Below are 26,094 nucleotides of genomic sequence, written 5' to 3' on the forward strand. Positions count from 1 at the left end.
GACAGGCACACAACAGTCCAGTTAACGAGGCTGGTGACAAAAGGTAACTAATATGTAGGATGCACATCTACACTCACAAAGTTGAGCTATAGACTGTTAGGGAATTGCAGGCCTTGAATATCACTAAATAATCATGTTCATGTCTCACAATGAAATGTGTTGTGAGGTTGTAGATGTACTTTTGGTGTGTGACGCCAGCTTGCAAATAAGTAAATCTGGTGTATTAAATGGCTTGGAGAGCATTGGTCTTAGGTTAGGCTGTGTAAAATGTAGTATTTAGTATTACTAATACCATCTACCAAGTCTGGCTGTTAATATAATATGGTGGTTAAACAATCAACAAGTCAACAACTGCTGCTGCTTGTTAACCCGTCCATTATCGGATTCAGTCCTACTATTTATTGTAACTAGTCTAGAACACTGGTTCTCAAAGTTGGGTCTGGAGACCCCCAGGTATCCTTTATACACTGTTGGAGTTAAATCGGCTGGATGTTGCAGTGCACATTGGGGTCCCAGAGATAAACAAATATTTGAAATGGGCCTAATGCATAGTAATCTGGGGTCTTGAATTGAAAACGTTTGAGAAACACTTCTAGAATATGGCATGGATGCCAATGAATAATCCGTGTCAGACCATAAGCACTAGGGGACCCTGAGGACCAAGGTTGGGCACCACTGGTCAAATGTAAAATATATCTGACTGGTTAAATGTGTTCACATAAATGGTGCTCGGCTACATTTGAGGTATAGCCAAACTCAAATCCAGGCCATCATAGAGTTGTGTATCTGCTTGCCACTGGACTACATCGGCCAGTTTTTCCATCTGGACCATAAAGTTGTGGATCTCTTCAGTAGAACTGTCGGTCCAAGCCAGTGGCAGGTGAGTTGGAACAGCCTGTCGATCTGGAAAACAGGTGTACTGTGTATAACTGGTATGAAAGAAGTTGACAGCTGCAATATTATGGACATAAGTTGGGGCTTGTCAGTGTTCAGGGATCCATTTCACTATATTTTGTGTAGCAGAAGTCAGCGTGATAAGAAAATGTAGAAAGATGACTTCTAATCTAAAGTTTCCCCTACTCTACAAACAGCTGCTATATGATATGGAAACATGTAGGTTATAAAAATGGATGGAAGCTACTGTATGACCAACAGACAACATTAAAATTTTCACTAAATCCAGGGATCCAGAATATGAAAAAGTTGTAGATGCCCAGTACTAAAGAAGTGGTCTGATTTCATATGACCCACCTTGATAGAACTGTCCACTGGGGGTTCTGGCTGCAGCACCTGATAAAGCCAACCACACCACAGTATCAGCTCCCTGCTCTGCACTGCGCAGACGGCCCCCCATCTTCTGGTGGAACTGGGGCATGGATGTAGAAACGGCTGCAAGGGAGTAAATCAGAAGACAGGACACTTGTTGTGTGTGTGTTAACGATAAGTTATTATCGTTAACAAGTGGGAATCAAAGAAAGTACCTGGTGTATCAACCCAGCCAGGGTGCATCACAGAAAAGTGAATGGCAGGGTTGGCTTTGGCCCAATGCTCTGTCAGCACCACCTGCTGTCTCTGAGAGGAAAGTGCACTTTATCGCCACAGACAACCACCAACTTAATATCAATATCATACCTTATTCTGGTTGCAACCTACTTTAAATAACTTTAAATGATATTGTCTTTGTCAGTATGGAAACCCAAAGATGTCAATATAAAACTAATTAGGACATTTATAAGATTACATAAACGATGCACTGTGAATGATAGTAAATATAGTAAATATAAAGAATATGAGCCAATTTTCTTACCACTTCTCTATAAAAACATTTATCACACTTCCTCCGTACCTTGTTCTGGGCATAGACCATGGTGCTATCAAAGTATCCCCTGTTTGTTTGGAGGTCATCAGTTTTGAGCTTCTGGGCCAGCATGCCCCCTGATGACACTATGATCTGACACAAGCAGGGAGAAAACACAAGCAGTGTACTTAGAGAATGCTCACTGCAAAGCAAACAAAAGTAGCATTATGCTGTCTTGCAGATGAGTGCGCACCCACCACCCTCGGATCACGGCTCTTCTGTATAAGTGGTATAAGGCTCTGGGTGAGGACATAAACGCCTGAAGGGAATGGAGAAAGAAGTCAATGTTTCCACATTCTGTACAAGACAAGCAGATGGTGCTAACTTAAAGTAGAAACTTTACCTAGAGTGTTGGTAGCAAAGTTCTTCTCTAATCCTTCAGCAGTCACCTCTCGCTTGTTTACCATACACCCTGCATTGTTTATCTGACACACACACACACACACACACACAATGAACATTGCAAATAATTACAAAAGATACGTAAAGATTGGATTCTCTTAGAAGAGCAAATGGAACATCTGGAGCCTACCAACACGTTCAAGGATGAATATTGCTTCTTGAAGGCCTCTGCAAACTCCCATACCTTGCAGGTCTCCGACATATCCAGAATATGCACATGTACCTCCTGGAGAAACAAGATCAAGTAATCGTAGTCTCATTTCTCTCCAAGCAATAATTCACTCCAGTCTTTATACTTGACACGCTTGTCTGAGAATATGTATTTTTCTTCAGCTTTAAGTCTCTCACTCACTCACTCACTCATTCACTCACTGTGTTCCCAGACTCTCTGACAATGTCCGCCCTGGCTGCCTCAGCTCTGTCTTTGTTCCTGCATACCATATGGACCGTGCCACCTGAAAACAAAGTAGGGGACATGGATGTTTATTCTTTACACAAGGATTAAGTGCTCTCAGCTCTATTTCTTATATTAATAACTCATAAATAAACTGGGTGCTGAATTACGCAATAGAATCCAAGAGAGCAGTCCCTTCCAGCAATCTTTGTACAATAATGAATGTTGTCCTGCATGGTCTTAGTTTATTACTCATTACAGAATCAATGACAGGCATCATCATAAGTCCATGTTGCTTTGCTTTGCCAATTCCGCTGTTGGCTCCAGTGATCATAAAGGACCTTCCCCTCACCACAGACACATCTAGGTCCTGCGCCACAAAGCTTTTAGACGCTATCTCATATCCATTTCTGTAGGCACACAAATTCTGTAAACCAACACGTTTGTGCCTCAAGACTTTCTTTTTCATGTAGTAACTTTTATGAACAATTGAACATATGACCACAGACTGGATTTTTGTTTAAAACCTAGAATAGCTTTTCTTTCTCAATTGAGCTCTTAAAATCTATCAGCTATTGATGTGACTGTAACACTGATGACTAGGCACTTCATCTGACAGTGGAACTATTGTATTAGTGAAAAGACGTCTCTGTGTGTGTGTGTGTGTGTGTGTGTGTGTGTGTGTGTGTGTGTGTGTGTGTGTGTGTGTGTGTGTGTGTGTGTGTGTGTGTGTGTGTGTGTGTGTGTGTGTGTGTGTTGTTGCCAAGTAGCTAGGCTTCTGTAGGCTACAGCATTACTCAGAACAATTGCTATTTTCTTTACAAGTAGGCCTACTTATTGATAATTTTAAAGGCAAATAGTTCCCATTTAAAAAAATTAAATATTTTAAAAACGATTGCTTCTGTGAATTTAAAATCACAGAACACATCTGGAAAGTTGTTTCTATTCCAGTTAATTCCAATGAATACTATCAAACTCAAACAAACAAAATATAAAATGCATAAAATTTGTAACTGACCTGGTGTATTCGTGGATTCCTTTCAAAAACCACATGATATTGCGATACAGAGACATATTGCTTTCCATATCATGTGAAAGCCCGAAAGAGGTCTTTTCCCAGAGAGGACACGGTGTGGTGTGGTGTGGTGTGGTGTGGTGTGGGGGTTGATCAGATCAGTTTGCAGTTCACCAGTAGGCTAAAGCAGATTGGTATCACATGTGAAGACCTGACTCTCTGACTGCGCTCCCTGCCGATGTGCACTGGAATAACAGTGAGATTACAGTAGGGCAGGCTATAACTCATTTTAATCCACCACCAACTGGGATTAACGTTAATACTTGGGTTTTTTAGGCTGCTAGTTCTTTCTTTCACGACTGTGGATTTGTATGGGAGCGTAGAGTAAATCATATTTAACTCTTTCTTTCAAATTAACAAATCCAATTTCACTAAATTGGCATATTATAAAATATTATAAGACACAAGGAAATGTGCATATTACAAAATTAGGCCTATAAATTTACTTAAGGTTATTATAGCATATACCTAATGGGAATAGCCTACACATTTAAACACTGTATTGCTAATAATCAAATAATGTTGGTCTATAAATGGTTTAGGATGTAGCATGTAGGCCTATACAATTCTTTAAATACAAGATATGTAATAAGAAGGCATAAATGTTTGAAAAACATACAATAATGTGGCCTCTGATTTGTTGGATATTTAGCTCAAGGATATGGACATTTTGATTAGACAGCTTATAAATAATATCATTTTGTGAAAGTCGGTAAGACCAATTCAAATGGCAATGTTAAGAATTAATAAATAAGTAGGCTATACAAATCTAGGCTAGGCCTACTTTAGACTAGGCTGCCTGACTGTTCCATTAATACAATTATTTACATCAATCAACATAAACGGACGACGGGACGAGTCGTTGTTTCATTGGCTTCATCAATAAACAAAGCAATGAATGACCAATCCAGCAGTTAAGCGGTAGTGACGCCTCCGTTCAGTGGAGTGCCAGGAGGAGGGAGGAGTTTGTAGAAACTTGTACATTGGAGTGACTGGGCAACGCACTATGTGGTTGACCGGACAGCTATTACTATTTGACCCGTTGTAAGGGTTGAAGACAGTGTTTCATGATTACCTGGCTATAATATAACTTGTGGAGATCGGTCCAGCGTCAAAATGGTGAGTTGTTGTATTCTTCATCTATGATGCTGCATGACTTTTATGATTAGTCTTTGTCGATGACAAGACTGTGCTCACCTGTATGTCGTTGACAGGTATAGGCTATCTACTAGCCTTGTAGCCTTAAAAGTGGGCTAGTAGGGCTACTAACTACTAGTATTGTATTACATAATTATTTTATAATGTCAACGATTTATGCTACTCGTATACTGTCTGTATGGTGGAGTGTGCCATCTATACATTAAATGCATTGCATTTTTGTGTGTTAATTTAAGCGATAGTCGGAAGTTAAGGTGAATATTTCCTGAACCTGTCCCCTTTGTAGAACAGGTTCCGTCACTTTCCAGCCAACATGCCCTAGTGGCAGTTTAGACAATGACAATGACAATCTGATCTGTGATAAGGGTGTTTTCTAGTTCTACCCCGTTGTGTTAATACAACTATTGGGAATGGGTCAAGGCTAGGCTGATTTTAAAATCACCATAACTGTCCACAGAAAGATGCCATTATCATGTTTCAATTATGTTGTTTGGTATTTTTGACCGTATCTCCCATTTGTCTGCAAGGTCTAAGAAAAGCCATTGACAACAAATGGCTTTCATGTCCTTATTTTATCAAGAGCAAAATTCCCATTTAATTAACACACTCAATTAAACAACTGACATGAACTCACGTTTCACTGAATCGTTTGCATTATATTTGGGTCATTCATAGGCTCTCTTCTAAATGTCAACAATGAGAGGAAGAGCTGAGGGAACTAGGGAAGCCTTGCGGAAATTGTGTGGCAGCAGTTTGTAATGTAGTGTAGTTTGACATAACAAAGCTAGGAAACCCATTCTTTAAACACTGAAACACGACTCCTCACCTAGTATTGAAAAGGGAACAACACACATTTCTCTGTGGCTTCCATTGACAATGTTTCATATTTTCCCTCTAAGTAACACCCTTGAATCCCACGCTTTGCCCCCCCCCCCTGTTTCTTTGTCTTGTCACTCTGCTCTGAGAAGTTACTCGTTAATGAACTGTACCAACGATAACCCCCCCCCCCTTTTCACCCCAGGGGGGAGATAGTTAATAATGGCCCATAGAACAACTGACTCAGACTCAGGCGGTGTGTGTGTGTGTGTGTGTGTGTGTGTGTGTGTGTGTGTGTGTGTGTGTGTGTGTGTGTGTGTGTGTGTGTGTGTGTGTGTGTGTGTGTGTGTGTGTGTGTGTGTGTGTGTGTGTGTGTGTGTGTGTGTGTGTGTGTGTGTGTGTGTGTGTGTGTGTGTGTGTGTGTGTGTGTGTGTGTGTGTGCGCACTCCCTGGGTCCCCTCATCTCATCTGCGGTCGCTTTTGCTCCGCTGACCCTGTGGCGTCTGCTTTCGTCAGATTTGCCTTATGTCTAACGTCTCATGTACATACCGTAGGCCTACCTGTTAGTTTATGCTATGTAGGCTATTTATATATTGTATAGGTAGGTACAGATATTTTAGGATTTTTGCCTCTCCTTTCCCTGCTCCCACCCCCTAATTTTCTTTTGTTTTAAGGAAAACAACAAAACCCACTTATTTCTTTACACCTGTAAACCTGTGACGTGACAATAACGCGAGTCTGATTCCGATTTCAGATAAGCTTCCTGCTGCTCTTCAGTCGCCAGGGGAAGCTGCGGCTTCAGAAGTGGTTCACGCCCACGCCCGAACGGGAGAAGAAGAAGATCATCAGGGACATGACCGCTCTGGTGTTGGCGAGGAAACCACGCTCCTGTAACTTCCTCCACTGGAAGGACCTGAAGGTTGTTTACAAGAGGCAAGTACTGCCCCCCCAACACACACACACACACACAGGCACACATTTTAGTTCTTTATTTGAATGCAAATTACAATACATTTGACAGAGACACCTGAGGATACACATGGCACCTTCTACTCCACACAGGCAAGTTGTTTGGCTTTGCTCTTTGTCATGCCAGCTATTGTTAGCCTGGCGGGGCCAGACTCATATGGTGGATTCACTGACGCTTCCTCCCCGCATGCTGCCTATGGAGACTCCAGACTCCATGCTGCCTATGGAGACTCCAGACTCCATAGGCAGCATGAAGTGTAACAAAAAGCTGATGTCACCACACGGTGCACTAGTCTGCTCCATAAAAAAAACAAGGTCTGTTATACTTTCTATGTGAGCCAGATATGTCGGATATATCTCATATCTATATCTGAAATAACTGCTGTTCTTATAGTTTCTATGTAAACTTTTAAACTTGTTGCGTTGAGGGCAGCCATTGTTGTTTTGAAAGTACTGCAGCATGAATGTTATGTCACCATATACACATGAACCAATCAGAGGCTGCTTTCCACGAATACCAGACAACTCGCCCCTTCACCAACTCACCTCGGGCGTACAGCCGGTGGAACTGCACTGCCTGGTATTCCTAAAGTACCTAATCTAAGTAAATTATTCTTAAACGGTTAAACCTAACCTTATTCCTAACCTTAACCCCAGTAAAACTATGCCTAACCTTAAACTTATTTCTAACCTTATTCTCAGTAAAACAAAATAAAGAATACAAGAACTGCCGCACTGAGCGGTCGGCGTGAGGTCGGTGGAAAAAAGCGGGGATGAGATGGAATTGGGGCGACCGTACCTGTTACCCTTTTCAATGTTGTACGGACAGCTGTTGAAACGCAGTCACTGATTGGCCCCGGTCATTTTCAGATTTCTCCAGCTTCCGCATACTCTCTGCCAATGAACCAGAATCCAGACTTTTATGCGGGGAGGAATCTCCAGTGAATCCCCGCTAAGGGGCTGGCCAAGCCAGGCTAAGCTATTGTTAGGCCAGTCATGGTCAGTTTATGTACATGGCCTATAGGCTTCCAAATAGCACGCACACACACGCGAGCACGCACACATTTTAGTTTCTTATTTGAATCCGCAAATTACAATAAATTTGACAGGGAAATTAATATAACGGGGTTGAGAGTTCATGGACACCTAAGGATACACATGGCACCTGCTCAGCCAAAACGGCAGTATTTGGCAAGTTATTTGGTTGTTATAAGTTATATTGTTAGGCCACTCGTGGTCAGTTTATGTACATGGCCTATAGGCTTCCAAATAACACACACACACACACACACCTCTGTACCTGGAAGCATATCAAGGTTGTCCAAATTTCACACCAGTATCACTTTTCTCAGTGCCTCAACCAGAGTCCCACTACCCCCCCTCCTTCCTTCTTCCTTCCTGCCGTTATCCGACCTATACCAGTACATTTTGAACCAACAACGAATCATTTGTGCTCCATCTCTCCAGGTATGCTAGCTTGTATTTCTGCATGGCGCTGGACGACCAGGAGAATGAGCTGTTGGGTCTGGAGGTGCTGCATCGCTATGTGGAGCTGTTGGACAAATACTTTGGCAGTGTAAGTTGTCTCCTCAGAATAGAGTCTGTCTGAGATTATTTTTTTAAGTTCCAATAAATCATTCTCTGATAGGCTTTTGATCATCTGATTATATTGGTCAGACTCTACAGTTTACCTACTTCTTTAAATTCCATACTCTGAAGCCTAATCTTGTCATATAATTGTGCACTTTTCATATGCAATTGTTTTGTAAAGATCTACAATAAAATGTGCATTATCATTCACAGCACATACATTATGTGCAGTATGTTGTTTGTTGCTTCTCCCGAGTCCCCAGTCATCATTTGTCATTAACTGAAGCCATACCTCCACTCAGGTGTGTGAGCTGGACATAATATTTAACTTTGAGAAGGCCTACTTTATCCTGGACGAGTTTCTGCTGGGAGGAGAGATACAGGAAACCTCCAAACAGATAGTGGCTCACACCATTGAGGCCTCGGACATGCTGCAGGAGGTAAGACATGAAATGCGTGCATGCATGCCGTGCACACATTCATACACAATACTGTATGCATGCCTGGGCACATGCTCAACTAGACATTAGTATTTGTGGTATAAGTAGCTCTCTAGAAGAAGAAAATAAAAACTGTTCTATCATTGATTTGTCACTGTTGGGCAGAAACCTCTTATCTCCATATTTGAACATATCTGTTACTTTTGTTATTATGAATTTGGATCCTGAAACGTAACAGTTTTGGAAATTTGGACACCACCACCTGACAATAATGTGTGCGTGTGTGTGTATCTATATGATATAGTAGTATACGTGTATATAAATAAAACATACATACTGTACTGTATAATGCATATACTGTGTCATTAATACTTATGATTTGCTTGCTCCACTTTGCCTCCTCGTGAAGACCTCTTTGTCTTTGTTGTGTTTGAACTTTTGCGTGTGAGCATGACTACAAATGCTGCACACAAGTCACTATCATAATGAGTCCAATTAACAACAGTGGTGCTGCTGATCCCCCTGGTTTCTCTTCTTCCTTATCAGAGCGAGCTAATAGACTTGTTTGGATGACCCTTATCGGCAGGGAGTCAGGGACTACTGCTTATGAATAGAACCCCTCTCATTGTCTCTGGGCGTTTGTCTGTATTGTTGTCTCACTTTACTTTCTCTCTCTCTCTCTCTCTCTCTCTCTGCGCCAATGTTATTGCGAGTGAGTGAGAGACAGATCTCCCTGAAACCTTTTGTAGGTTTTAGACTTTGTCTGATACTTTCTAGTACCGGTACTCTCTTAACCCATTTTGACCTGAGATCAGATTCTAAAAATGTCTTCTACATCCTGACCGGTTTATGAAAAAGCTATGTTTCTATGTCAGTCGTTCTTCGATTTTTCAAAAATAGCAGACCTACAAGCTCGAGCTTGTAGATCTGCTATTTTTCAATAGCTAAAGCATAACATAATGCTAACACCAAAAGGGGTTCCCGCCCAAAATGGGTTTTAATATAGACTTACTAATACTGTAAGTATATAGTATTTATTTTAAGAGTGGTAATACTGGGTATGTTACTGGGTCTGTTGAACCCCCTCCTCCTGTTCTTTTGAGGTAAAGAGATGTCTTGACCCTGCTTTAGACTTTGTCTAATACTTTCTACTCTCTTAATATACACTTATATAGTATAATAGTACTATATAGTGTTTATTTTAAAGGTGTAGTGAAATTAAAAATACGTTTTTCACACTTTTAGACCATATCCGTATAGTCATCATATCTCTCATAATCTCATTCAAGATGACATACAAACAGTGTATTACTCGTTTTAAACTTAATCATCACGCTAAAATCTGTATATAGGTTGTGTATAGGTTAGAAATAATCCCCTGGCTTTGCCCATCTCTCTGTCACTTTGTTTACAAACGACACTGCACGTGAGAGACTTCCTCTCCCATAGCCTAGAGGGATGCGACGCTCTGATTGGTTCAGAAACTTCAGAGCCAGCGTTTCAATCTGAAACTTCAAAATAAAATGCCCACCATTTCCGTTTCGCTGCACCTTTAAGAGTGGTACTGGGTCTGTTATTGGGTCTGTCGTACCCCCCCCCCCCCTCTCCCTGTGCTTTTGAGCTAACGAGGTGTCTTGATCCTGCGATGTAGAGTGCCGTTCATGTGTAGTGTATAGCCTCCCATTCATTTTTCACCATTATCAGCAGGATGATCATGACAACAGTGAATGGTATGAGGTGGAGCTGTTTGGATGACCTTGAATATGGACAGAAAGGTTAGAAGCTGTGCTTGCTTGTGTTAGTAGAAAAAAAACTAAAAACGTGTGACAGTGCTCTCTGCATTCAATAACATCTGTAGATGTGTGACTGTGTGTGTGTTGCTTAAAATCTCTTCTTCCCTCCCCTTGATAAGGAAACGGAACACTTAATTTTTTCGTTTTCTGTGCTCTTTCCCTATAGACCATGGAGGAGTATATGAGCAAACCTGCATTCTGAGACTCGGTGAAAAGGATGTAACATCAGGAAGGAAAGGAATGCATGCAGCATGCAGGGATGAGTCATAGACGCTCTGAATATGGAAAACGGGTTCTATTTTTGTCCTGCCGAACTTTTAACCAAAACAAAAAGGAAACGTGTGCTCATGGGCTGTCTGAAGCATTGCTGTCACTTTAAATGCAACTTTGATTTGAATATGTATTCATAGTTATGTCAAATGAATTGAAAGAGAATGAAGTAGATCAGAATCAATGAAGTAGCCTTACTGCAGATCAGGGACATGGCAGTCATAATCAAGAAGGGCATTTAGATTTATAGTCCTGTTGATTTTTATATTTTAATATAAATATTGTATTTAAGATGTGATGTGCTCATTTGTTTGTTTTGCTTTTTAGATGTAGATGATGTGTTTCATAAACTTCAAGGACCATTGACCTTTAAAGGGAGCGGTTATAGTGGGGAGAGGATATTGTTTTATATGCAGTAGAGACTATAGCCTAATAACCTATATATATATATATACAAAATGTAATTTTTGAATTTGGAGCTTATGATTAAAAGATATTTTGATAAATAATGTTCTACGTTGACCATTTCTTTTTGATATTTCCTTTTAATGTATTTCTTTTTATCACTATGAGCTGTCCAAATGCTGAAATCCATCTGCTATATAGGCCAAAAAAGTAGAGCAAAATCCTGTTAATCCATTTAACCATGACAGTTCAAAATGGACCTTAACGTTAAATGAACACATTACTTTAGCCTGGCTATAAACCCTTTTTGCGTCTGCAGTGTAGTGATGTAATAACGCAACACATGCAACAAGAAGAAAAATAATACCGCTGATCCTTTATTTATCTCTGATTCATCACACGTTATTGAACACGTACAAAATGGTTTAAAAATGAACAGCACAACAACTGGTAGGCCAACAATACAGAGCTTTGCATTATGAAAGGTTTGGAAGGCAGGCGACGGTCTGCTTTTTACATCAGTATATAGGCTAAATATAATCTTAATAGGCTATAATCTTAACATTAAATCCATGAACCCTGAATATACCACGAGTCACAACAAACACTCGTTGTCAGCTTAGCACATTGGTATTAGGAATACCCCGGCTAAATTCCATATAATATACAAAGTGTCATGTAAACTAGATCGCGTCCACGGTCCCTGACTGGTTAATTGTTTGTTATTTTTTTTATAGATAGTATAAACATAATCAATCAGTGGACATTTCGCTGTATTGCGTTTGCCGGGCGCTACTACTACATTCCTGCAAGCTGTTTACCGCGATTCTCTTTCTCCTCTTCGTCTGCGGTCTGTGGGGCCGCCGTCTTGAGAGGCTGAGCCATCTCGTTCGCGTGCGTCTCCGTGGGTTCGACCGCCTCCTCCGGAGGAGCGCTCTCAGTTTCTCTCTTGGCAACTTTGCCTTTATTGCCAGTGTCCGCCTGGTCTAAAAAGTTCTTCATGGCCTGCTCATAGAGCTCATAGGGGAACTGGGCCTGGGAGGTGTCTCGCTTAGAGATGCCGCTCTGAGGATACTCTGTTAGGATCTTCGCCGCCAGGTAAGTTGTCACCTCGTCTTCCACGTCGTCGTCGTCGTCGTCGCCGTCATCTGCCTGTCGCTTCAGGGGCATTTTGTTGAGTTCGGATAAAAACAAGTTCTCCCTGCGACCAGAGGGATAGGGGACTTTAGCTGGCACGGCCGCCGGGGCGGATGGCACCGGCGGCGCCTTGGCCGGGGACGCGGCGGGCCTCAGGGGTCTCTGCCTGACGGGATACTCCTTGCTGATGGTCTCCACGCCGATGATATCCAGAAAGTCCTCCCTGTCCATGTCCTCGGCCTCGGGGGCAGCGGGGGCGACTTTGCTCTTCGCCACCGGCAGTCTCCGACTGTAGTATCTGATCTTGGGCGTTTGTCCGGTCCTGAAATGAGCGGTGGTGGTGGTGGACGTCTGGGGGTGGCGGTGCAGCTTCCTCAGCTCGTTTGTGATCAGCAGGTCGATGAGGTCCTGGGGCGGGACGTGGAGCTTCAAGGAGAGCTCCAGCAGCTCTTTGATGATCCGGGGATCGAGGAGGGAAGGCCGGATGAGTCTCTTCCTCTGCTCCCCATCCCTCTTCTGTGCAGTCTGGTCGCTCATCTCCAGCACCTGCAGCAGATGGTGGGGGGAAAAAGTACTCAAATGTTTTATTTAAGTAAAAGTATCAATACTGCAATATAGAAATGCTTTGTTACAAGTAAAATTGGAATTCTAAATGTAGGCCTACTTGACTAAAAGTACAAAAGTATTGGCATCAAAATGTAAAGTATAGCAAAAGTAAAATGTAGAATGCCCCATTTCAGTATACAAATCCTTTGAAAATATAGCAGATAAGTTCACAATGCGTCGCATCGTGACGCATTGTGAGCCTCAAAATTGTACTTAAGTGTACAGTAAGTGTTAAGTAAATGTATTTAGTACTTTACACCACTGACCTTCAACAGGTAGTAGTCCACCAGTTTGGTGTCGTCGTCGGTCTCCTCCTCCTCATCGTTCTGGCTCGCCCGGCGTTGCATCTCCTCTCTCTCCGCTCCCTCCATCAGGTCGCCATCGGTCAGGTCCCGGTCGTACTCGTCGTGGCTTCCATTGACCAGCTCCTCCGTCTCCATCCTCTCCTCCACGGGAACCCAGTCCTCGTCGCCTCCCGCCAAGTCCTCGTAGGCCACATTTCGGAGGCTGAACATGTCCTCGTCGTCGTCGCCGTCCCTCTTCTGTCCATTCATGGTGGTGGTGAAGGGCATGCGGCCCAGCTCGTCGAAGATGGAGCGCAGGTTGGCGAGGCTCTGCGGGGTGTACTGCTCGTCCATGTCCTCGGTGGCCCGCCTGAACGCGTCCCTGTTCTCCTCGTCCTCGAACATCAGCGGGTACTTTTTGTGCGGTCTGGGGAAGTTGCCGTAGTCTCCTCCTGCGGGCGCGCTGCTCTGCGCGGGGCCGCCGGTGCCCTCCGCGCGGTGCCTGTGCCGGTTGCTCCCGGCGGGCGGAGCCGCCGCCGCCGCGGCTTTGCTGGTGTCCCTCATCCCGGCCTGGTCCTGCAGGGACTTGAGCAGGACTTTGACCAGCTGCTCGGCTGGGAGGTCCTGCTGCTGTCTCTGCGCGGCGGGGGGAGGGGGGGGAGGAGGAGGGGACTGGCGGCCAGCGGCGCCTGCCTCGTCCTGGAGCGAGGCCAGCTGGAGCAGCACGCGGATCTTGTCCACTTCGTCATAATCCACCGGTGGCGGCGCCTCTTTCGCCCCGTTCTTCTGCTTCAGACTCTCAATGTACTCCAGCGCCTTCATCATGTCGGAGCTGGGCGGCGGGTAGGCAGCGGGGCGTCCCTCGGTGTCCCCCCCGCCGCGGAACAACCTGCTGTGGTAGCGGGGGAGAGACGCGCCCTGCGCGGCGGAGGACGCGAGGAGGAAGGCGAGCAGGGCAGCGGCTCCTCCCGCCGGCAACTTGAGGTGGAAATGCAGCATTTTTAAGGCTATTACCTGCAGATGAAGAAAGAAAAGGGGAAAAAAACACGATAATGTTGAAGTTTAGGGCGTTTAATCTTTTAATCTGCACATATTATTATATAGGCAGCCTTTGCTTGTTCACAGATCGGTACTGTATGCAGGATATTAGCTATAGCCTGTTGAGCTCATAAACAAGGTGAGAACTAATAGCACCATGGGCCGGCGTGCATGTTTTCACCTGGTTCTGTGGCTGCTGGTATTGTTAATGTTTTGTTTATCAGGCGATACTAGCCTACTTGGCGATGCTGAAGTGATGTCACAGATCCAGCCATGGATGAGTCACTCCCTCCCCGTGTTGTTATGGGCAACCTGAGCATCCCATTTCTTTGTTCACAATATAACCCGCTGGAATAGTTTATTACATTATCCTAATTACTTCAATAAATAAATCGTTGTCCTCCGTTTCAGAATGCCTATAGCAGCTATATGGGCTGCATGTATATAGGCTGCTAAAACGCAATGTTTCCTTCCCGCTATATATGTGCACCATGACCAAAACGCGAATTATTATTATTATTAATATATTATTTTATAAAGGCATGTACAAATATCTAAATATAGAAAGATCGTTTTATAGGCTGAGATAGATGATCAAAAGATGGTCAGGATGTGTTTCTTACCTTTGGCAAGAAAGCTCAAGCAGCGGTGAAGGCGTGCAGCATCTCCTCTGGAGCGGTTCTGTTTTCAGCACTTGGACAGCTCCCCCTGCGATATATGAGGCAACACCTGACTCTCGCGTCATCGTTGGACACACGCAATAGCAAGTCTTAAGAAATCCATATTCAAAAGATTTTGATTCATGATACGGTATGCCGAGGAATACATGATATAGCTTGTGTTGATTTCTATAGGTATATATATAGGCTATTCATTGGAACTATATTGGCCTTTATAAAATAACAAAAACTGGCTTGTATGATGAGGGACAGATGAGACTCGTTATTATAATGGTATCAATAGATTATATAAACTGCAAAACGTGCAAATCATAAATCACAATGATACTGTAAATGTATAAAGATAAGGCATTCATCTTCGGGTTTCAGGCATTCATTCACACAGAGGGCACTAACACTGGATGTACTGATCCTTTGTTATAATTCAACACATGTGTAGCCTACACATTTGAAATGTTTCTCTCGGACTTAAATTAAATAACTCAGTGATTCTGATGTGATCTGATATGTGCGCACACATGCAGCAGCAGGTGAAGAGTTAAACCCACCGGCGATGCATGATGACTCACACTCCTAAAACCTTCCACGATCCGCTGTCGCAATTGACTCCTCTCTGCGGAGAGAGAGAGAGAGAGAGAGAGAAACGCCCTGACGACTGGACCTGATGCTGTCCGCAGGTGCATGGGACCACAACAAAGACCCGTCACATGCATAAAGGTCATCGTTGCATCGTGACAAGTTGACAACAAAAATGTATAACGAGATTAACACCTTATCATAAACGTAGCCTGCCCTATAGCCTACATGATATCCTGTCACCAAATGGCAATAAACCACCTCGATATTGAACAGTTCCGTTTATTTATACGTCCTCTTTGAAGTTTTATATTAAGTGACTCTGTTCCTGCCTGGCACCACAAATAAAATGTACCCCCCCCATGCATTTACATGATTCCATCCACCCCCCCCCCCCCCCCCGTGTCTAATTCAGAATAGGTTATGATGTGCTGTAGTATAAATATATACAGCACATGCGACATGCATATTTGTGCATGGGCTATGTTCTCCAAGTTATTGTGTAGCCGCTGTGTGTGTGTGTGTGCGTGCGTGCGTGCGTGCGTGTGTTTGTGTACGTCACACCATGCAGTCCATTCATAAAAGCGCATCCTCTTCCTGTGAAACATTGAATGCTGAAAGTCACAGTGCTAGGAGGATATTACATAACAACTTAACATAACATCTAATTCTACATTGACATAAAATGTGTTTTGCCCATTTCGGTTTACAAAATGAATTGATTGATTGAAAATTGTAACAGTTTGTAGAATAGGCACATAATATAGTTTGAGGAAAGCATTTGTCAATAGCCTATACAAGGTGTCCTAAGAGGATTAAAATCGAAAAGCACAATGGCTTGTTTACAATGGGGTGCAGATACAGTATATTGGCTTAATTATCTTCCCTTCAAATCAGACTATAGCTTATAGTCTTAGCAGTATACCCACTTTCTCTGCAGAGAAATCCTGAGACAAACAGCCTGAAGCCTATAGGGATATTACATTATGTCACGATCCGTGCCCTTTTTGTATTTCTGTTGTGTTTTCTAGTGTTCCTTGTTCCTAGTTTTGGTTAGTGTTTTACTGTTCTGTTGTGTTCCATTTATTTTGTAGTATTTAGTGTCCTTGTTTCCTTTGTAGTTACTGTCTTGTCTCATCTGTGATTATGAGCTTTCTCCACCTGTGTCCTGTTACTCTTAGCCAATCACTGTATTGATTATCAGTTGAGTTCACCTGTGTCCTTGTGTATTTATACCCCCTGTTCCCAGGGGAGCCAGTAGGCTCATGATATGTTGTGTGACAATGCTGCGTCCTCTGCAGTTGTAGTCCTATTTATGGGTATTCCTATTTATGGAGTGATGCAACCATAGGGTTCAGCACTCGTAACAGCACCACGTAACTGTTTGCCCCGCCAACTTCAAATTCGACACACGCATTCCATACCACTGCAGGGAAAGCAACCGTGGGTGTTGAGTCGGTCGGACCCACGGTTGTCCAGAACCGCCACAAAAGGCCTCTGCCCAGGCTCCATATATGGAGCTGGCCTGTTCTGACATCACAACACAGCTGGGCACCAGTCTAGTGTTAAAAATTTGACAAAGTCAAAGATTTAAATAAACAAAAACATAAAACAAGCCTCACTGGCCAAGTACTATAATTTCTTATTTTCTTTACACTATGTCCATTTTGCCTCAGGGTTCCTCCGGGTGCCGTCTCTATTAATATACTGTATATACTCTAAGGTTTGAAACTGAGTAGGAAGTATAAAACTTATATAACCCTACCCCTTTATTCCTTATATTTCAGCGTCATCTCTTGATGTCCATACATACCAGCATGGTATACATTTAGATAAAACCTCTAAAATCTTTCACCACAGAGAAATTAAGCAGATAATTAAATAATGTGTATTTCATATATACTTAAAATTATTTATATATTCTATTATGTATTCTATACATATTGATGCACAGTTGCACACATGACAAAGCTAGAGGAGACTGTATGTATCACCCACACAGTAGGCTTTCTATCCCTGGGCTTTCAGCTACTACACTTGGTAATTAGTAGAATGAGGAAAATCATTAAACTTAATTAAACCTATATTGTTGTTGACACTCTCACAATTGCACACACCCTCATCCTTCATTGTCTGTATATATATGAACGGGGAAACTATTGACTGAAATGGTAGTCTTTCACAGTTTGCTAAAAATAGTCTGCTGTGGATGCTGTGACGTGTGTGTGCGCGCAAATACTTGTAGGAACAATTCAGCTGGGATCTTTTTTAGGCTTCAGTTGCAGAGAGAGGAGTCTGCTTAAAATAGATGTTGACGATAAGATGTCATTGTGGATCATAGGGAATATGCAATCTAGTGTGAATAATGTATTCCTCTTTACCTCTGACACAACAAATCAGTGGATATATATAGGAAGTTGGCATTGATGGCCATCCACAATATCAAGGTATAGCCAAAATGTTAAGATTCAGCTTGACAGTTATAGACTTCGGATTATCTGGTGACTGACTGTATGCCCATTTCCTTTGAGGAATACAAGTCTGTTTGGCAAAATATATTATGTAGGCTACAGTGCGCAAATACGATTATGTCTATGATATGATATGATATGATATGATATAGTAGGCTACTTTATTGTCAGTTCACACTGAAATGTATGTATGCAGATGTATCTATATGTAAAAGAGACAAACAAAATAAGATATGTAACACACATCCTCTATCCTTGGTGCTGAGCCAAACTGTTAAAACTAGAAAAAAGCAGGAGAGACAACATTCAATATTTGCATTGCACTGGGTGAATTTATATGCGTTGACAGAACTTCACACGCCAGCGCCTTTGTCTGATAACTAGGCCATCTGTCTTTCTGTTCACTGGTTTGTGATATCACAATCCCCCCCCCCCGCCTTCTACCCCTCAAAGCAAACTGACCGCTAGATGAAAGCCCAGGGACAGAAGGCCTACTGTGTGGGTGATACATACAGTCTCCTCTAGCTTTGTCATGTGTATCAATGTGGACACATGCACAGTTTGCCATTGTTGTTGTTCCTATATGTTGGCTCCATTTATTCTCATCTCCGTGGCAGATAAAACTGAGCATTGCCTTGATTGCGTTTGGAATATTAGTGCATAATTTGCTCATGGTAAATATTTACTAATAATCGCACGTTGAGTTGACTCAGTATATATCCCTTGTGCTTTCCCTTTTGTCGTCCAATTATCTGTTTGAGCATTTGATCATCCACAGCAACACAGATGTTACAGATGTGGTGTGGTGTGTGTGTGCACTGGTGCCTGTTGAATAAATTATTGACTGTTGATTCCTCTGCTTCCTAGCTTTATTTGTTTAGAGCTTTTGCTTTCGCTCTCTCTTGCATCCCACAACCCTTCTTCTGTTTATTGGTTCTCCTTGATCCTGTCATAACATTCTACCCCTCATCTCTAAGCACTGTATTGAGACACCGTCTCTGTTTATGATCCCGTCAATCAAAGTTAAATGGAAGACTTCACATCGGATGGCTCACACTCATGAAGTATTATTTCAAAGCTTCTTATTCCTTCACCGGTATTCAATACTTGGTCAGTTATGCAAGTCATGAATGTTGACATTAATTTCACTGAGCCGTCGAAGCAGGGGTTAGGAAGTATTCAAGCACTTCAGCTGAATATTTGTGGGCCTTCGGATTCGTTCATGAAGGAAACATATTTTAATGTCGTGGGCCCACTGGATATTGCAGCAGCCGTGCAGGAGACATGAAGCAGAGCGTTAAGATCATCACGTTGGCTGCAAAACAAAGGAAAACGGTTTGTGAGGTGGAGGGAGTGAGGGACATGTGGCAGTATAGCATTGTCTTCGTGACTTCGTCTTCTCCATCTCACCCACTCTCTGTTTGTTTTCATACATTGCTTTGTCTCATGATCCCCCGACAGGCCGACACACACGTGCTCACATACGCATGCATGCACGCACGGTGGGATGAATGTATGCCCGCTCTCAAGGCTCACCTCCTTTTGAACTGGTATCTCCATGGCAACGCCGTCTCACAAATGTTTCACCTATCAACAATGCATGGCGTCTTAACACTTGTGCACGCACCATTACACACACACACACACACACACACACACACACACACACACACACGCACGCACCCTCACACACATGCACGCACACCCACAGAAGGCGGAGACATCCCTCCCTAGCCCCTATAAGTTATAGGGTGGTAAAAGCATCTCTGGTTAAAAGAGTTCTCCTATAGAGCAGCAGGGTGGGTTTGATAATAATAATAATAATAATAATAAAACTTTATTTGTATAGCACCTTTCATGACATCAAATGCAGCTCAAAGTGCTTTACAGAACAATGGAGAATAAAATAAAAGCAAAGCATAAAAGAAAAGCAAGGCAACGACATTAAAAAACAAGCAGTAATGCAATACAGTGAGGACATGAATAACAAAAAATATAAGATCACTTAAAGGCAATGTTGTAGAAGTGGGTCTTGAGCTGAGCTTTAAAAATGTCTACAGAGGCTGCCTGACGAAGGTACAGAGGGAGCTTGTTCCATGCCGATGGCCCGTAGAAGCAAAAAGCTGCTTCCCCGTATTTTTTAGTTGCCATTTTTTTAGGCAAAGCGAGCAGGCCAGCAGTGGAAGACCTTAGCGGGCGGTTTGGGACATATTTAGGCAAGCAGTCATGTAGGTAGGAAGGTGCGAGACCATTGAGGGCTTTATAGACAAGTAAAAGAATTTTAAAATCAATCCTAAAAACAACCGGAAGCCAGTGCAGTGATGCCAAAACTGGAGTAATATGTTCTCTCATCTTAGTTCTAGTTAAAACTCTGGCTGCTGCATTTTGGACAAGTTGTAATCTGTCAGTTGTTTTCTTAGGCAGTCCTGAAAAAAGTGCATTGCAGTAATCAAGCCGAGAGAAAACAAAGGCGTGGCGATGATGAAGTTGGGGCTGGAAGAATAGATGGTGTAAGTGTAGGAAAGGAAAGTTCAGATTGTAGGGATAGAGAGAGAGAGAGATGAGAGGAGATGAAGACAGAAGGAGTGTTCATTATCGACACTGACTCATTTAGATACACTCGGAGCCTCTCTCAAAAGGGCATGTCCATGTAGCGCCAGCTGAATCGGACAGAAAGTCGTGCTTCATTGGACTAAGCAGCCCTGCATTAATGAGACCTGAGATGGACAGTCGTGCCACACACTCACATTCACACACATGCAGTCACATCTGGAGTGTCTCTGCTGGGTCCATTAGAAACTGTGAGAGTTAAATGAAGATGTATTTGCGGTGTAATAGTCATCTGTGGTGGACACTGGGGTCAAATATTACTCAATTGCAAGTGGAAGTTGGTCAGTCAAATGTGTAGATACTAGTTCTATCTATCTATCTATCTATCTATCTATCTATCTATCTATCTATCTATCTATCTATCTATCTATCTATCTATCTATCTATATCTATCTATCTATCTATCTATCTATCTATCTATCTATCTATCTATCTATCTATCTATCTATCTATCTATCTATCTATCTATCTATCTATCTATCTATCTATCCTGCGTGTGTGTGTGTGTGTGTGTGTGTGTGTGTGTGCGTGTGTGTGCGGTGTGTGTGTGTGTGTGTGTGTGTGTGTGTGTGTGTGTGTGTGTGTGTGTGCGTGCGTGCGTGCGTGCGTGCGTGTGTGTGTGCGTGCGTGTGTGTGTGCGTGTGTGTGTGTGTGTATAATGTTGGTGTGCTGTTCTGTGATACGGCAGTCAGTGTGACGCACCTGCTCACGTCACAGAGCCATGCATGCCGCTAGGGAGAGAAGTGTGCCTCCTAACGAGGTCCTGCCTAAGCTACTGTTTCTACCATGCAGCCTTGTCACTCACAACAGGGGGGCAATGACATGTCACCCCCGAGGTGTCCATTATTGTGTCTTTTATGTATACACCTACATGCTAATGTTCCTAAAAGAGGTGGAACCACCTCAAACCTTTTCATGTCGAGGACCCCCAAATAAATATTTTATGCCAGGGACCGCCATACAATTTATGTGTTGTTAGAACATTTGAAAAAGATGTCTTTAAGATAAAAAAAAATATATATAGCATTATCTACAAGCTCACAACAAGCTCTCAACAAAATAAGTTGATATAGCAACACGACGTGTTGCACATTTAGCTGGGGAGTCCAGGCATCATGTACATACCTGCTATACTAGACACACCACATCTGTAAATGTATGTATCTTATGGTTTATTTTGTCAAATATGTTTTATTAAGAACAGATTGTAAAATGTACATTCTTTTTTAATGTAAAACAAATTTCAAACAAGAAGAAAAGAAAAAACAACAACAAATGAGACAGACAAAAGGAAAAGAAAGACCTCAATCCCTCCCACGCATAACTGACGACACCCATGGTGTCCTGTCCGCTGAGTGCCTCCTCTCTCTTCTCATAGAAGCTACAACAAAACCCATTCTGATTCATGATTCATTCATGATTCAGATTCAGATAACGGCGCTTCCTTCATGGGTGTTAATGGCAATGGTTTCATCATCATGATATGAATAGCTGTTATCTATAATATATGCGTTTATATTTTAGAAAAGAAGCCATATAGTGTGGCCACACTTAATTCATTATCATTTCTTTCCTCTCTCTGGTTTGGCGCGACCATGAGAAGGAAGGCTCTTCTGAATGGTATACACTGAAGTCTCAAATTTTAATTTTACACTGCAAAGGTAAAAATGTACTCACAAGGGATACTAATTAACATTTTTGCAGAGTATTCGTTCGGGCTACTGTGGTGATTGCTCTGTCTTCCACTTATCTTCCAAACCCCCCCCCACATCTCTGTCACAGTGACGATGAGTGCACATACCGGTATTCCCAAACCTTCCATCTCTGTCACAGTGTGTGTGTGTGTGTGTGTGTGTGTGTGTGTGTGTGTGTGTGTGTGTGTGTGTGTGTGTGTGTGTGTGTGTGTGTGTGTGTGTGTGTGTGTGTGTGTGTGAAAAACAAAAATTCAAAGAGTGTTATGTGTCAAGCAACACACAGCAGACACCACACTGGGGATAGCTCATTATCTGAAAATATAACCGCTCATGGAATGCATTGTAGGCTATAAGGGACACACTGCCTCATCACACTCACGAACAGTTCTGCAGGGTGCCACGGCACGCCCCACTATCTTTTGGAGAATTGTTTGTATATTTGTAACCATTTTGTATTTCGGCATGTCAGTATTTCAAAGAAAATTAAAAAAAAATCACACCCGTATGAAGTGAGGGGCGCTCTAATCAGTTATTGACCGTGTACCAACCTTGAAACATATATGTCACCAACAATGGTGGTCCCTTATTGGTCAAGGGTTTCCTCCGACATACCGACAGCCGATTTGCTCAGACACATATGACGTAAATTCTCATTCATTCATTGTCAATGGCATTTAATGTTTGTGTTAAGACAGAATCTACACTATAGCTGTTTATAGGAAAAACAAAACAAAACGAAATCAGCAAGCTACAAGCAAGCTACAAGCTTGTAGATCTGCCATTATATGTTTGAAATAAAATGATGGCACAAGGGCTTAAAATGACTGCGTCTTCATGTCCTCGACTCTCTATTCGTCTACCTACTATATCCATCCCTTACAGTCAGTGCCATTCATCTTTACCATTTTCCATAAATGCTGTCTTGCTTGCTTCTGCACTCCCCTACTCCTCCTCCCTCTCCTCTTCCGCCTCCAGTTTATTCATTTTCCTTTATTTCCTTCTCCCACTGTTACTTTAACTTTGATGCCGTCTGTCCTCTCCACTCCCCCAGCAGGCAGTGCAATGACGTTGCCCTGGCATCCTTCCCAAACCACTTCCCCCGGTACCCAGTGGTTGAAAGTATACCATTAACTTACTCAAGTACTGTACTTAAGTACAATTTTGAGTTATTTGTACTTCAGCCATTTCGGCATTTCTACAAGCTCACAATGCGTCGCATCAGATATTTTCAAAAGATTATTATAGGGCTACATTTTGTATATACTAGAAATGAGACATTCTGCATAATGAGTAGGCCTACATTTTGATGCCAATACTTTTTCACGCTCACTCGAGTACATTTTGAATTCCGGACTTTCACTTGTAATGGAGTAGTTTTACATTGCAGTATTGATACTTTTACTGAAGTAAGACATTTGAGTATACTTTTTCCACCACTGCTCCCACCCATGCACACTCCTCTGCCAGCCCCTCCGCCATCCCGGTGCTATAAATACCCAGTGCCGGTGAGTCATCGCCCAGACGTATCAGTGGCTACCCCCCCCCCCCCCCCCCCCCTCCCTCCCTCCCTCCTTGCACCATCACCACCTACCCCTCCTTCCTCCTCCTCCTCCTCCTCCTCCTCCTCCTCCTCTGCTCTCCTGCCTCGCTTCATCTCTGGCTCATTAGCAGATCTCACACATGCTGCCCACCTTCGCTTCTTTGGCCTGCTGGCTGCTGCTATAGCCCGGTCAGGGCGAGTCGGGCCAAGTGCCCGGCGGTTATCATGGTCAGCTTGGCAACAATTTGGTTCGACCAATAATAAAGACAGCAGGAGGGCAGGCGGTCACATGTCTTATTAATTATGGTGTATATACGTGGACTGAGGCAAAAAAGGGGAGGGGGCAGGCCACAAAGATAGCATCTGGCAGAAAAAAGTATAGAAAACTTTTTTCCCTCTTGTATTTAAGGTTACGTTAAATGGACTGCGTTTATTTATTTTAGTGCTTTTATAGGCTTCCAACAAAAGGAACAGCTTTTCGATGTACGCCGCGCATTCACTTTGGTGAAGCTCATGCTTTGGTGAACTCTATATGGCTAATTGGCTAATTGGATGAAACTGGAGAGAGAGAGAGAGAGAGAGAGAGAGAGAGAGAGAGAGAGAGAGAGAGTGTGTGTGTGTGTGTGTGTGTGTGTGTGTGTGTGTGTGTGTGTGTGCGCGTGTGTGTGTGTGTGTGTGTGTGTGTGTGTGTGTGTGTGTGTGCGTGCACGCGCAGACAAAAACAACTCTGAGAAGTTCTGACTGAGACAGAGAGGACGAGAGGCAGACTGGCAGAGGGAGGTGGAGGAAAAGGCTACGGAAACAACAGACATACACAATGACACCCATAACAATGTGGAAGCTGTCCTTCTTATAATTATTATTATGCCCGCTCATGCATTGCTGCTGTTATTGTCAGCGGGGCGGAGCCACTGAAATGTGTGAATGTGCGTCAGCAGGCTGGTGCACATTACTCATCTGACTCACACGCGCAGGGCTCATGGGGATTGGAGGGACAGAACAGAGCGAGAAGCGCTTGACTCTCAATATTCTCCATGTTTCATTGCCGGCTGCAGATGATGTGCAATCATCACATTCCCTCTGATCATCTTTTCATTAACGTGGGAACAGAGGGAATCACTTAGAATGTGAGGATGAGGGAAGACTATTTGAATGGTTTTGAATTTGGTCTTTCTCTGTGTACAGAATGAATGAAAAATGTGGGTTGGGTGTTTTATTAAATTGGAATTTTTAAAGCCCGGGTCTAAAAAATAGGCTATTAACCATAAAGTTGGTTGAGAAATAAGGTTTTTGCAAGCTATTGCAATTCAATACTGGTCCTTTCTTTGTATCACAAACACGAATTTTAAACAAAAACAATTTCAGCAGTGTGGTGGGCAGTGCACCCCTGTGGCTCACCTGTTACTACTCAGCAATTAGGCCTACCACATAAATAAGGCTGTAAACTTCCCACAGCTGGCCTGGGTTCAAATCCCATCTTCTCTCCCCTACCTTTCCTGTCTCTCTGTTCACTGTCCAAAATAAAGCATCAACTTCCAAAAATAAATGCTTTCCTTCTATGTTCCAGAGTAATTTCCTTATTCACTGTTAGACAAGGCCTTACTGCCTTTCCAAACACATGACAGACTTGCATGTGAGGGTGTCCTTCATCTTTCATGCTGATTTGACACAGGTTTTCAAAGTAGAATCGGAGAGGAATAAATAAATATATACATTTTACAGTATGTGTGTGTGTCTCTGATCTGCCACACTGATGAAAAATGGATTAAAGAATATTTTCAATGTATTTTTCATAACCTTCATAAAAGAAAAGATTGTGTCCCTGGCACAAATTATTTTCAGATGGGGTCCATGGATTGAGTGCACGCGCACACACACGAAGTCTGTGAAAACACTGACTGCAGCCTGAAAGGAAAAGCATGGGCTTATGTTCACTTGAAGAACTGCCTATTCCATTTGCGTCAATTAACAACGCATCACAGTCCAAACACAGGCAGGCAGGCCTTCGTTGCCATAGAAACTCACATTTTCAGGATATGATTTTAATCAAGTCGCTGATCGTAATATTCTGTGCACACAGGTGTCTCTCACACACACACACACACACACACACACACACACACACACACACACACACACACACACACACACACACACACACACACACACACACACACACACACACACACACACACACACACACACACACACACACACACACTAATTTCAAAGCCTCATATAATTGCTATTCACATGCCTTTCCCAGTTTGCAGATACCAAAACAAATG

At 42.8% G+C, this 26,094-nt stretch overlaps 3 protein-coding genes across 5 annotated transcripts; 1 reads left to right on the plus strand and 2 right to left on the minus strand.

Annotated features, from left to right (window-relative positions):
* Positions 1 to 733: 733 nt before the first annotated feature.
* LOC310871336 (dehydrogenase/reductase SDR family member 12-like) lies at positions 734 to 3,768 on the minus strand (the record flags this gene model as incomplete). Its single annotated transcript, XM_083782822.1, has 10 exons — positions 3,673 to 3,768; positions 2,907 to 3,064; positions 2,633 to 2,715; positions 2,391 to 2,486; positions 2,202 to 2,283; positions 2,056 to 2,117; positions 1,847 to 1,951; positions 1,482 to 1,572; positions 1,252 to 1,389; positions 734 to 903 (listed from the first exon to the last, which is right to left on the minus strand). Exons 1-10 carry the CDS (start codon positions 3,738 to 3,740, stop codon positions 734 to 736), a joined length of 1,053 nt encoding a protein of 350 aa, XP_083638948.1. The 5' UTR covers positions 3,741 to 3,768.
* A 949-nt stretch (positions 3,769 to 4,717) lies between these two features.
* On the plus strand, positions 4,718 to 11,268 carry LOC310871473 (AP-1 complex subunit sigma-3-like). 3 transcript variants are annotated; one of them, XM_083783022.1, is made up of 6 exons: positions 4,718 to 4,848; positions 6,458 to 6,636; positions 8,140 to 8,248; positions 8,565 to 8,702; positions 10,407 to 10,477; positions 10,662 to 11,268. In XM_083783022.1, the coding sequence occupies exons 1-5, from the start codon at positions 4,846 to 4,848 to the stop codon at positions 10,455 to 10,457; spliced, it is 480 nt and encodes a 159-aa protein (XP_083639148.1). In that variant the 5' UTR covers positions 4,718 to 4,845; the 3' UTR covers positions 10,458 to 10,477; positions 10,662 to 11,268. The 3 variants fall into 3 exon arrangements, with proteins under 3 accessions (XP_083639148.1, XP_083639149.1, XP_083639150.1); XM_083783023.1 differs by having other exon boundaries at positions 10,410 to 10,477; XM_083783024.1 differs by lacking the exon at positions 10,407 to 10,477.
* Positions 11,269 to 11,543: 275 nt separating this feature from the next.
* scg2b (secretogranin II b) lies at positions 11,544 to 14,908 on the minus strand. The gene is made up of 3 exons (XM_083782999.1): positions 14,859 to 14,908; positions 13,180 to 14,211; positions 11,544 to 12,853 (listed from the first exon to the last, which is right to left on the minus strand). Exons 2-3 carry the CDS (start codon positions 14,194 to 14,196, stop codon positions 11,969 to 11,971), a joined length of 1,902 nt encoding a protein of 633 aa, XP_083639125.1. The 5' UTR covers positions 14,197 to 14,211; positions 14,859 to 14,908; the 3' UTR covers positions 11,544 to 11,968.
* Positions 14,909 to 26,094: the final 11,186 nt, after the last annotated feature.

The sequence above is a fragment of the Protomyctophum parallelum genome, assembly GCF_964188405.1.
Source record: "Protomyctophum parallelum genome assembly, chromosome: 14".
Lineage (NCBI taxonomy): Eukaryota > Metazoa > Chordata > Actinopteri > Myctophiformes > Myctophidae > Protomyctophum > Protomyctophum parallelum.

Coding starts and splice junctions, on each gene's coding strand:
- LOC310871473 (XM_083783022.1), top strand. Junction 8,249..8,564: donor TGGACAAATACTTTGGCAGT/GTAAGTTGTCTC, acceptor ACCTCCACTCAG/GTGTGTGAGCTGGACATAAT. Junction 8,703..10,406: donor CCTCGGACATGCTGCAGGAG/GTAAGACATGAA, acceptor CACCATTATCAG/CAGGATGATCATGACAACAG.
- scg2b (XM_083782999.1), bottom strand. CDS start 14,196: ATGCTGCATTTCCACCTCAAGTTGCCGGCGGGAGGAGCCGCTGCCCTG. Junction 12,854..13,179: donor TGGACTACTACCTGTTGAAG/GTCAGTGGTGTA, acceptor CATCTGCTGCAG/GTGCTGGAGATGAGCGACCA.